Here is a 13,330-nt window from a genome sequence, read left to right on the forward strand (position 1 = left end):
GGGCCCCATTAACTTCCATTGTGCCTCACAGTAACATAGATATTTGCTTTTTTTTTAAAGAGAAGGTGGGGCGAGTCTAAATAATTTTTTGTTGTAACAGGGAATATTTAGCTGAGATGGGTCACTTCTATTTAAATGAATGGGGGAAATTGGAACACCCAACCAAGATGCTCTAGCGCCCAACGGTCAACTGATGTAGAAAGGAAGTCCCACCTTACAGGTAAAAGAGCCAATCACCTTTTAGATACAGACATCGCCTGTCAATCAACTCACTAATGCGCATGCACATTAGCTATACAAGACAGGAAAATTGTGTGTTTTAGTGTAATATGAGGTAAAGAAGCACAATTTATGATTCCAATATTATCAAATTTTATTGCTGATTTGAAATATATTCTTTGACCGTAATCTTGACCAACCTTTTTTTAGATTTCTGTGTTCTCACATTCAAGTAGATAGGAGCTGCACTGGCATGACTGGATAGCCTCCCTAGAGCATTCCGAATATGGCCGACAGTGAACTGACTTGCTAGAAAGACTTTGGTTGCAATCAACATTATGCCACAAATGTTGTCGACTGAGCTTAACTGGTACTGAAACTGGAATATTCCTTTAAGGTCCTACATTGGGCAGCAGAGTGAACATAATATGTTTACAGAAACAATATGTAGACTTCAAATGGAGTGGTGGTGGTGTAGTGGCTAAAGCACAGGGCTGTTAATCAGAAGGTCACAGGTTCTAACCCCATGGCCACCACCATTGTGTCCTTGAGCAAGGCACTTAACTCCAGGTTGTTCTGGGGGGATTGTCCCTGTAATAATTGCACTGTAAGTTGCTTTGGATAAAAGTGTCTGCCAAATGCATAAATGTAAACAAGCACATTTCTGAATAGAAACTGAATTTGATGTAGAGAACAGAACTGTTCAAATTGTGCATTCACTACAAATTCACATACACCTGCTCAAGGCTGTGTATCCCCTTTACAGGATGCCATATTGCCTTTAAGTACAATGGCAATATTTACTAACACTACACATGTGTAAGTTTAAGTCAGCTACTTTCATCCAATCTCTTTCTCCCACTGTTAGCCACTCCTACCTTCAATGAAAATGAAACTTATCTCTACTTCCTGACTATTCTGCGTGTGGGATTTAGCTAGTTGTGCTTCACTTTCTTTGTGTTTTACTGTTTCCATTCCTAAGGGTTGTTGGTGAGCTGCTGTATGTGTGTGCAGTAAAATGGCAGAGGCCAGGATATTATGGGCTCAGGACGAGTTCAGCTGTCCGATCTGTCTGGAGCTTCTGAAAAATCCAGTGGCCATTCCCTGTGGACACAGTTACTGTATGAGCTGCATTACAGTCTATTGGGATCAGGATGATCAGAAAAGAGTCTACAGCTGCCCTCAGTGCAGACAGACCTTCACTCCAAGACCTGTTTTAGGTAAAAACACCATGCTGGCTGAAGTGGTGGAGAAACTCAAGACAGAACTTCAAGCTGCTTGTTCTGCTCAATGTTATTCTGGACCTGGTGATGTGGAGTGTGACGTTTGTACTGGGAGAAAATGTAAAGCTGTTAAGTCCTGTCTGGTGTGTCTGAATTCTTATTGTCAAAATCACCTTGAACAACATGAAAATCTCTTCAAAAGTAAGAGACACAATTTGATGGATGCAACTAGACGACTTCAAGAGATGATCTGCCCTCAACATGATAAACTGCTGGAGGTTTACTGTCGTTCTGATCAGCAGTGTATATGTTGTCATTGTATGATGGATGAACATAAAAACCATGAGACTGTATCAGCTGCAGAAGAGAGGACTGAGAAACAGGTATGAGCAGATGTTAGCATACTAATACTTAAAGAAAAGAAAATTACGTGATGAGGATGGTGGTTGTTGGTGTAGAAAGATTAACTAAATTGTGTCCAAGACAAAAAATGACCAAAACAGCAATTGTGAGTGGGGTGGTCAGTGGGTTGGCCAAGCTTTGGTCCATAGTGGCCACAGTTACCCCTGGCCATCCCCTAGCTCCACCCCTGGTCTGGATCATTTCTAGACAAGAAATGACAACAGCAGATTGGGTGCCACCTCCTTTATGGATTAGGGAAAGGGTTCCTAAACTACAAAAATGGCCCTCCGAAATGTTTTTACCGAACCCGTGGAACCATGCTTGTCATGTGTTTTGACCGGCCTGCACTGCAAGCGTGAGACTGTTTTGATGGCTTGTCATGCCTTTAAGACTGATTATAGCGTGAGCCAATAGTATTCGAGCGCGAGCTATTAAGAAGCATATCAGTGATTTCACCCGGTTAACGAATACGCCCCTTCACGGATCAAGAGTCTGTCGATGTTCGAATTGAGAGCCCCCCCATATGGCATTAGGGACTTGAGGGGGGTCATCCTCTTGTTCATGTCTTGACATTCACACATCAGTGATCAGAGATATCATGTATAGAATGACAAAGAAGGACTACCTTTAAGAAAATTGCTAAGAAATGTATACATACAATAAAGTTAACAATATTAAAATCATGTTCTTTAAATGGATTTTGATTGTCAAATTAATCCATGATATAAAAGCAGAAGAATAATCTCTGTGACAAAAATACCGGAGGCTCACTCTGAGCCCCCCTTGAAAACATAACTGGCCTGGCCCTGGCAGCAAAAATGTATTAGACTTTTTTTTAACAAATTAAAAATTAATTAACCCTTAAATCAGCACCTCATTCCACCCCCTGTACCTCATCCATATTTTGGTGTTGTGACCATACTACTTCAGTATTCCTTAAGCACAAAATAAATAAATAAATAAAAATACCCTATTACATACAGTACCTAGGATCTCTAATGCCCCTATACACCATTATAAAAAAATATAATTTTTATATAATAAATGCAATTTAGGCTTAAGGTGGCACTGTTGTTTCAGTGATTGACTTACATTTGACATTGCTGTTTGATGAAGAAACAACATAGAAGTAAACTATACCATGTGTAACACATGAATAACATGATTTGGCTATTGTCATTTGGGTGCCATATTGAAATTATTGTGTTGTTGATTTTAAATATCTCAAATGATTAAGTGGCACAAATGGTCTCCCCATACCAGAGACTCATGAATTGAACATTTCCCAGCAGATACAGTTGGAGGCGACACAGAAATCAAACCAGCAGAGAATCCAGCAGAGAGAGAAGGAGCTTCAGGTGCTGAGAGAGTTTCTGGAGTTTCACAAGGTGAGTTTTGAACAGAAGAACAACTGCTGGCTGCTGGAAGAGCTGTTTCACAGTCAGTTAGGACTCTCCTCCAATCAGTCAGTGAGGAGCCCAGTGCTGGAGCACTTCCCAGTCCCACTGAACCCCTCTGTGAGTAACAGACTGTGTGAGGTACCAGTAAGAGCTCATGGTCCTCTCTCTGTGTGTCCTAACAGCGATCTGCACAGTCAGCAGTGAAGGACAGTGAGAGGATCTTTACTGAGATGATCCGCTCCATTGAGAGAAGCCGCTCTGAGGTGACACAGCTGATCAGAGATCAGGAAAAGGCTGCAGTGAGTCGAACTGAAGGAGACTTGGAGCGACTGGAGCAGGAGATTGCTGATCTGAAGAGGAGAGATGCTGAAATGGAGCAGCTTTCACACACAGAGGATCACATCCATTTCCTCAAGGTAACAGAAAACAGAAAAACAGGACAGTGGCTTTTTGTGTGGTCTTGTTATTACAATTTAGCTCATGTTATTGTCACTTTTATGAGTCATTCATATTATTTGTGTTTTTGATAAAAGACAATGAGTATTTATTTTAATGTTGTTTCACTGTGTAGAGTTTCCAGTCTCTCCATGTCTTTGGATCTTCGCACTCATTCCGACTTGCTCTCAATTCTTCCATCTCATTTGATGATGTAGGAAAACGTGTCTCTCGTCTGAAAGAGAAACTTGAGCATTTTTGCAAAGCAGAGATACAAAAGATATCTGAGAGAGGTAATACTCCTTCATTTACTTTCAGTTACTAATCAAGAACCCAGTATGTACAAAATCTAAATGTTAAACAATATGAAATAGATGTTTGCGTATATAAAGTGCAATTTTAACTTAAAAATTACACTGAAGATGTCTGTTGGTTTCCATAGTATCACACATCAAGATCATTCCCACCATTGTGCCCCAAATCAGACAGAGGTTCCTACAATGTAAGCAGTGAAACACACACACTGACTAAAAAAATACACATTTCATCATACACAGTTGCAGTGGAAGAACCAGACATTCACATGAAGTTAAAACTTTTATGCGTATTAAAGTGTAATATAATTTTTTTTATGTTCATATGTAAAAAATTATAGTTCTTATTTAGAGACAAATTATGTGTTTTGTCTCCATCAGATTCTTGTAAGTTGACTCTGGACAAAAATACAGTAAATAAAAACCTCCGTCTGTCTGAGGGGAACAAAGTGATTACTTCCACTGACCGAGTTCAGCCGTATCCTGATCATCCAGACAGATTTGATGGTTGTGTTCAGGTGCTGTGTAGAGAGAGTGTGAGTGGACGCTGTTACTGGGAGGTTGAGTGGAGTGGTTGGGTGGATATATCAGTGTCATACAAGAGCATCAACAGGAAAGGACAGGGTGCTGAGTGCAGATTTGGAAGTAATGATCAGTCATGGAGTTTGTACTGCTCTGAATCCAGATGCTCATTCTGGCACAATAACATAGAGACTGAACTCCCTGTAGTCTCCAGCTCCTCTAGAATCGGAGTGTATGTGGATCACAGTGCAGGAACATTGTCCTTCTACAGCATCTCTGACACAATGACCCTCATCCACAGAGTCCACACCACATTCACTCAGCCTCTTTATCGTGGGTTTTGGGTAGATGAAGGATCAGTAGTGAAACTGTGTGATCTATCACAATAGATGTTAGAGAGATTTTTCAAATAATATTTCTCACACTGGGCCTTCCTGTGTGTTTGCATGTTTTGCGGTTTCCTGAGTTCGCTTTGGTTTCCCCTGCCTGCTCTGGTTTCCTCCAGAGTCCAAAGATATGCAGGTCAAGTGAATTGGAGACTACATTGCCAGTAGGCGTGAGTGAGAGTGTGTCTGTCTGTATGTTAGCCCTGTGATGGACTGGCTTTGACCGGATACAGGTGGGAAAGACTCCAGCACTCCCTGCGAACCTACATATTCAGTTCAATAACATTTTATTTGTATAGCGCCTTTCACAACACACATCGTTTCAAAGCAGCTTTACAGAAGATCAGGCATTAACAGACGATAAAACTGTAATGTCTATAATGTTGATGAATCATCATTGTGTAATTAGATAAAAAACGATTGTTAATCGTGTTTAAAAATAAGTAATTAAATAATAATTGTATTAATAACCCCAGTGAGCAAGCTGAAGGGGACTCTGGCAAGAAACACAAAACTCCATAAGATGTTGATTAATGGAGAAAAATAACCTTGGGAGAAACCAGACTCACTGTGGGGGCCAGTTCCCCTCTGGCTAACATCATGAATATAATGTAAATATTACTTATGTATAGTTAAAGTCATGGTTTAAAATGATTAAACTAAGTAAGTGTTAAAGGTCAGTGTTTAAACATCGATTTTGTTTGAACTGTAAGATTAATGACCAATGTCTTTGAAGTCCATATTGTATTAACTGCAGAAGTTCACATAGATGCAATTGTCCTTGTTAATTGGCTGATGAAGGCTTTTGGATGTCTGTGTTCCATGATGAATCAGTAATACTACAGCTGAGCTTCTGTGATTGAAATAACACATGTCAGATATAGCATTCAAATCATATTAATGTAATAATGTATTGGAAAAATGATAGAAGAAAAATTCTAAATATTCATAATGTTAATTTACTATTAATGCAAATAAAACAAATTGCAAGCTTGAGTTGGAGTCATTGTGTTGTGTTATTTTTTTTGTTCTTCTATCAAACAGGAATATACTGCACACAGTACCAGTCAAAAACAGTTTAAACAACTATTTTGTTTTTTATTATTACCATTTCCCACATTTTAGAATAATATGAATGTCATAAAAGATACAAAATAACACAAATGGAAGTGGAGGTCGTGACCAAAATATTAAACAAACAAAAACTATCTAATATTTTTCATTTTCAAAGTAGCCACCCTTTGCCTTGATTTCAGCTCTGCACACTCTGGGCATTTTCTCAAGCAACTTTATGAGAAATCCACCTGGGATGCTTTTTAAACAGTATTAAGGTATTCTCAATATGCTGGGCACTTGTTGGCTGCTTATACAAACAAACAAAATACAGTGAGAAACAAATTCATTCAAGTGTGTCTAAACCATTAAGTGGTAGTGTATATATGTGAATATAGTGTAATTTGCTTATTTTATTCATTGCACATATGCATGACATCACATTCATTACTTGAGCAAACATTAAAGGGTTAATTCTCTCAAAAATGAAAATTGTCTCATACATTTCTCACTCTCATGCCACCCCAGATGTGTTTAACTTTCTTTCATCTGCAGAACACAAACAAAGATTTTTAGAAGAATTTCTCAGCTCTGTAGGTCCATACAATACAAGTAAATGGGTGCCAACATTTTGAAGCTAGAAAATCCCCATAAGGACAACAACTCCAGATGACTCTGCAGGTTAAATCCATATCTTCTGAAGTGATATGATTGGTGTGGGTGATCAATATAAACAATTTTTTTACTATAAATTCTCCTCCATGCACAGTCAATCTCCACTTCACTTTCACATTCTTCTTTTTGTTTTTGGTGATTAACGTTCATTGTGCATACTGCCACCTACTGGGCAGGTAGAAGAATTTATGATAGAATATGACTTAAATATTGATTTGTTTCTCATCTATCATATCGTGTCTGAATATAGGTTTAACCTCTGGAATCATATGGATTACTTAAATGCTCCCATTGTGTGGATTTTGATGCTTAAAAATTTTGGCCACCATTCACTTGCATTGAGGACCTACAGAGCTGAAATATTCTTCTAAAAATCAGAATTAATTTTTTGTTCTGCAGAAGAAAGAACGTCACATACCTGGGATGCCAGCAGAGTGAGTAAATCATGAAAGACTTTTCATTTTAAGTAGATTTAGAGGTTGTTTATGGCAGTGGTATCAGGCTTGTTGCATCAAGAGTGTTCCACCTTGTGCTTCCATCAGCAGAGCTCCATTTCTAATCCCCCACCTGCTCCATCAGTGATAGACACTATAGGGCGATGTTTTAATAGAGGCTTTGCTCTCACAATTGACAAAGAACCAAAACCAAATATGAAGAGACTCAACATCATGAATGGTAACAACATTTATGTGTATCTCATGTATTTAAAATGATTGTGAGTGATGATTGTCTAGTAGATGAATCATTATCAAATTTTCCAACGTAGAAAATATTTACATTTCCAATTCAGTGACGTTTTCACCCATAAAAGTGAGGCTTACGTTCTTTTTAACATCTTGACATTTTTTTTACAACTTGACTGTTGTTCTTTATTTTATTATTTCATTTTGTCTTGAATATGAAAGTCACATTAAAAAATTTAAGTTAAGTTCTTTATAACTTCTTGAGACTGTGCAAAGAAAAACTTTCTTTTTTGGTACAGCAGGTTCTGCACAATTGATGCAGTTGTAACTCAAGGTGTCAGGTCATTTTGTTATGACCTATTGAAGTGCGAAAGCTGCGGTTAAGTGGAAGGAATGAGTTGCAGAATAATTTGTGCATATATTCTTGTCAAAGCGCTCGTAAATATCATGCTCAGCAAAGTGCACACACGGGTGTCTAAAAAGACATCCTGTGTGTGCAGACTGACGAGAACATCTATAAAATGTAGCTCTCTCTGCAACCAACTTTGAAACCTCATCAGGTCAAAAGGGCAACAAGTTAATATACTAATAGTCTAAAATGTATATACTTTGTTGCACGCAGCACTCCAGTTTCTCACTGGAACATTGGGCACAGAAAGCACAAACCATATACAAGGATAGAGGAGGAGTATGAAGTAATCTTCTAACACACACATTAAACATATAAGGCTTAAGTCTGGAAACATGCATGTATATACACAGGAGTCAAGATTGGGCATAGAAGAAATACGCAAATTGTCAATAGAGTGATAATGACATAAGCGGATTACGTGAATGTGAAGTATGATTATAGTTTATTATTATTAGCTTATTAACTGTAATCCAGTATAGTTAATAAGCAACAGTGTAAAATAGGAAGGTCTCTAACCTCACCACAATAAGACTTTTTTCTTTTGGTGGTTTGTGTGTATGGAAGGGTTGGGGGTCTTAGTCTCCCAGTATACAATTTATACAAAATATTTGATCATAATATGCATAACCGTATACTGTTTATTAATAACAGGCTTACATAAAACAGGCTTTTGTGCTGATAAAGAATACAAATAAATACTTTTCAGCACAATGTTATATAACAAAGAGAGAAAAGCTACGATTCTTCTTTTAAAATGGCTTACTCAAAGTGATATTGGTTTTTGAGGTTGACAAAATAACAGTCCCAAAAAGGGCAACTATGGCAAATATACCAGGGGTCTACATACAAAAGGCACTTGAAGACCCATAAAAGCATGTGACTTCAAAATACATTGAAATGTCTCAAAACAATAGAAAATAAATCAGATGGCTTCCAGACTCACTGGATGGCATCACTGTCAGATTCAGCAGTGGCACAGGAATAATTTAATAAAGTAGTGATAAAGGAGCCATCAGTAACTTCAAAAGGTTTTTTATTAACCTTTATTACTATAAACAGTAGCATAAGGATGGCAAAATACTATCAGGCTGTAATGATACTATAAAGAGGAGATCAGGTATGGACCCAGGTGCAGGAGCTTTAATCAAAGAGTGCAAGACTCTGCAAACAGGACACAGGCTTTAGAATAGATCATAAGTTTAACATAGGCATGTCCACAGGTGATTCTCAAAAGTCAACTCCGCATTCATCCATAACAGTCATCAAGGTAATTTCAGGAACCAGTGGGTGAAGACATAAACCAAAACTCATGACAGGTAAATATTCACTGGCTAGTATCACAAGCATCTCCTTGGATTAGAACAGAACTCAGGACAGGTAAGTATAACTGGTAAGAATCACATTTCTTCAGAATCAGGGAAAACGAAAATCTCAAATGAGGAATGAAACTCAAAAAACAGAAAATGCATACTCAGACTAGGTATAAACTCAAGTCTCTTTGCCCACTACTGAAATGGAGAACTGAACATGACATGTTTCTCAATGAAAGTAGGAATAAAGATAGTTCCAAAATATACCTTTAAAGTAGCAGAATGAATATTCTAGGAAAATTGAGAAATAACAGTCAGGAATCAAACAAGGAAAGTCTCTTTTTCAATATAAACAGCACTCGTAGAAAACTTAAATCTAAAGTCCAATCTGAGACACAAATAACATCCAGGAAAATATAAGACCTTGAGTCCTTCCATGAGTGCACAGAGAGATTCAAGGCCAGACAAAGACTGATTGTCACTGCAGTGTTTTTAAAGCACACCAAACGCTCCACTAATGAGCACCTGGTGTGGCTCTTTAATGCAGGAAGTGCGAGCAGGCAAACGAGGTAGAGTTAGCCTATATATTTCCAATTTCATGCAAGGAATACATAGCCTATGCCCTGACATTGAGTGGATATAGTAAAAAGAATATATAGAGAAAAATTACCCCTCAAAAAAGTCAGTAAGAAGCTTTCTCTTCCCGACTGCGAGTGGAGGTTTATTTTTTTTTTAACAAAAAGACAGAAGAATGTGAAAGGGATGTGGAGATTGACTGTGCAGGGAGGAGAATTAAAATTTTTTAGCTAAAGTTAGCTTCACCGGTGCAGCGCCAAGCAAGCAGTCATGTCATAATAAAACTAAATTTACCACATCCAGTGCAGAAATTTAATCAGATTTGTCATAATTTTTTACTAAAATATAAGTATCTTGGAGGCCCCCCTAAGTCTATTTTTTTTACTTATTATGGAGGGTCCCGGATCCCCTAATTCGAGCACTGCTTATGAGGAACCAGACACCTGTGGAAACTTTTCACTTGCATTAGCATTCACAAAATTAACCCCCTGCAGTGACGTCATATAGTATCGACCGTATTTACTCTGACACTATTTGCACACATGATTCAATAGCAACAACAAAATAAACACCGACGTTGGACGCTTTTGTTTGTTTATGGCTGTTTTATCCGAACTTTGGTTGCATCGGAAAACGTAGGCAGCTGCCTTATTAGTTAATGATTTAAAAACAACAGTGTTTTGAATTAATGGCTCTAGAAGTGCTTTCGAAGTGGGGTTTTTTTTTGTGCAGAGTGAAGAGTTGGACTCATTTCCACTGACTGGGTGCAGATCAACCAACCAAACAAAGCCTAGCCTAACATAGCCTGATAGTATGTCAGGGGTATTCAATTAAAGTTCCAAGAGGCCCGGTCTCTAGACTTCCTTCAAAGGTCTGGACAATAACTTAGTAGGCCTATAGCAATTAAATGACTTAGGAATGCACATTTTTTGAAGTAGTAAGCCTAATTGTAAATTTCCTAGTTGGCAGTAATAGTACTTTTTAAAGAAGAAAAAAAAAAATTTAAAATCGCTTTCTTTAAAACTGGGCAAGGATTAGGAGAGTGGGGCTCCAGAGACAAAGCCAAAGTAGTTGGTTTGGGGGATCTTCTACCAAAAAACTAAAAATATTTCAATGAGTTCACCAATTGAGAGCACTTGGTTATAAATATTAAAAGATAAAATCAACTGTTCATTTTGAAGCTGAATGACAGTCCAGTATTTGAATATTTTTAGATGGTCAAGGGGCATAGGAGGCCTTGTGACTATTAAGGAAATGTATTGTTTGGGGTTCAGGGGTATCCCCTAAGAGAACATTTTTAAAAGGTAAAAGTCTGAAAGGTCCATTTTTATATTTTCCTTAAAATATAAATTTACCAACAACGTAAACACAATAGTGACGTTTAAAAATACTGTTAGCTAAAGTTAAGTAGGCTTATATATGGTCAGACATACGGTGCATCCAGAAAGCAGCGCTTCACTTTTTCCACATTTTGTTATGTTACAGACTTATTACAAAATGGATCAAATTCATAATTTTCCTCAATTCTACAAAAAATACCCCATAATGACACTGTGAAAGTTTGTTTGAAATCTTTGCAAATGTATTAAACACATGTACATAAGTATTCACAGCCTTTGCTCAATACTTTGTTGAAGCACCTTTGGCACCAATTACAGCCTCAAGTCTTTTTGAGTATAATGCTACAAGCTTCACACCTATTTTTGGGCAGTTTCTCCCATTCTTCTTTGCAGGACCTCTCAAGCTCCATCAGGTTGGATGGGGAGAGTCGGTGCACAGCCATTTTCAGATCTCTCCAGAGATGTTCAATCAGGTTCAAGTCTGGGCTCTGGCTGGGCCACTCAAGGACATTCACAGAGTTGTCCCGTAGCCACTCCTTTGTCATCTTGGCTGTGTGCTTAGGGTCGTTGTCCTGTTGGAAGATGAACAGTCACCCCAGTCTGAGGTCCAGAGTGCTCTGGAGCATGTTTTCATCAAGGATGTCTCTGTACATTGCTGCATTCATCATTCCCTCGATACGAACTAGTCTCCCAGTTCCAGCCGCTGAAAAACATCCTCACAGCATGATGCTGCCACCACCATGCTTCACTGTAGGGATGGTATTGGCCAGGTGATGAAGTTTCCTCCAGACATGACGCTTGCCATTCAGGCCAAAGAGATCAATTTTTGTTTCATCAGACCAGAGAATTTCGTTTCTCATGGTCCGAGAGTCCTTCAGGTGCCTTTTTGGAAAACTCCAGGCAGGCCTTTTACTGAGGAGTGGCTTCCGTCTGGCCACTCTACCATACAGGCCTTATTGGTGGAGTGCTGCAGAGATGGTTGTTCTTCTGGAAGGTTCTCCTCTCTCCACAGAGAAATTCTGGAGCTCTGTCAGAGTGACCAATGGGTTCTTGGTCACCTCCCTGACTAAGGCCCTTCTCCCCAATCGCTCAGTTTGGCCGGGCGACCAGCTCTAGGAAGAGTCCTGGTGGTTCCAAACCTCTTCCATTTACGGATGATGGAGGCCACTGTGCTCATTGGGACCTTCAATGCTGCAGACATTTTTCTGTACCCTTCCCAGATCTGTGCCTCAATACAATCCTGTCTCGGAGGTCTACAGACAATTCCTTAGATTTCATGGCTTGGTTTGTGCTCTGACATGCACTGTTAACAGTGGGACCTTATATAGACAGGTGTGTGCCTTTCCAAATCATGTCCAATCAACTGTATTTACCACAGATGGACTCCAATCAAGTTGTAGAAACATCTCAAGGATGATCAGTGGAAACAGGAAGCACCTGAGCTCAATTTTGAGTGTCATGGCAAAGGCTGTGAATACTTATGTACATGTGATTTTTTTCGTTTTTTTATTTTTAATAAATTTGCAAAGATTTCAAACAAACTTCTTTCACGTTGTCATTATGGGGTATTGTTTGTAGAATTTTAAGGAAAATAATTAATTTAATAAATTTTGGAATAAGGCACATAACAAAATATGGAAAAAGCAAATCGCTGTGAATACTTTCCGGATGCACTGTATATGATCTAATAATGGAAACATTCTCATGAGAACTCCACTATGCCACTAGCAAAATACATTTTTTGGTTGTTTTTCCTTGCTAGTCATGCAAGAGATGATCTTTGATTCATTTTCATTTTGTCAAAGGCTCAAAACATGCTGATTAATAAAGCTGATTTTAGACGTTTTTTGCAGTGTTTTATGAAAGATGCCAGTATCCATCACTGTATTTATCTGCTATGGTCTACTGCCGTTAAAATAACCGAGTCTGCAACTCTCGCAGGCAGAGAATATTTAGCAGAGATGGGCCACTTCTATTAAAATAAATGGGAGAAATTTTAACGCTCAACCAAAGAGCCCTGATCGCCCAACGGTCAACGGATGTAGAAAAGAAGTCCCGCCTTACGGTTAAAAGAACCAATCACCTTTTAGATACAGACATCACCTGTCAATCAACTGTTTTTTTTTTTTTTTTTTTTTTTTTTAGCGTAATATGGTGTAAAGAATAACAATTAATGATAGCATTTTTGTCCGATTTTATTGCTGTTTTGAAATATGTTCTTTGATCGTAATCTTGACCAACCATTTTAGGTATATTCCATTCAAGTAGATAGGAGCTGCACTGGCATATAGCCTCCAGAGAGCGTTCCAAAGATGGTCGACAGTGGGACGACTTGCTAGAAAGACTTTGGCGCAGCGCGCGAAAGGCTAAATGAAGTGTG

The 13,330-nt window shown here is 38.5% G+C and overlaps 1 protein-coding gene across 3 annotated transcripts; it reads left to right on the plus strand.

Moving 5' to 3' along the window:
* Positions 1-1,116: 1,116 nt before the first annotated feature.
* LOC127644722 (tripartite motif-containing protein 16-like) lies at positions 1,117-5,887 on the plus strand. 3 transcript variants are annotated; one of them, XM_052128053.1, is made up of 6 exons: positions 1,117-1,825; positions 3,134-3,232; positions 3,427-3,660; positions 3,816-3,972; positions 4,122-4,181; positions 4,375-5,887. In XM_052128053.1, exons 1-6 carry the CDS (start codon positions 1,238-1,240, stop codon positions 4,902-4,904), a joined length of 1,668 nt encoding a protein of 555 aa, XP_051984013.1. In that variant the 5' UTR covers positions 1,117-1,237; the 3' UTR covers positions 4,905-5,887. The 3 variants fall into 3 exon arrangements, with proteins under 3 accessions (XP_051984013.1, XP_051984014.1, XP_051984015.1); XM_052128054.1 differs by having other exon boundaries at positions 3,137-3,232; XM_052128055.1 differs by lacking the exon at positions 4,122-4,181 and having other exon boundaries at positions 3,137-3,232.
* Positions 5,888-13,330: the final 7,443 nt, after the last annotated feature.

The sequence above is a fragment of the Xyrauchen texanus genome, chromosome 6 (genome assembly GCF_025860055.1).
Source record: "Xyrauchen texanus isolate HMW12.3.18 chromosome 6, RBS_HiC_50CHRs, whole genome shotgun sequence".
Classification (NCBI taxonomy): Eukaryota; Metazoa; Chordata; class Actinopteri; order Cypriniformes; family Catostomidae; genus Xyrauchen; species Xyrauchen texanus.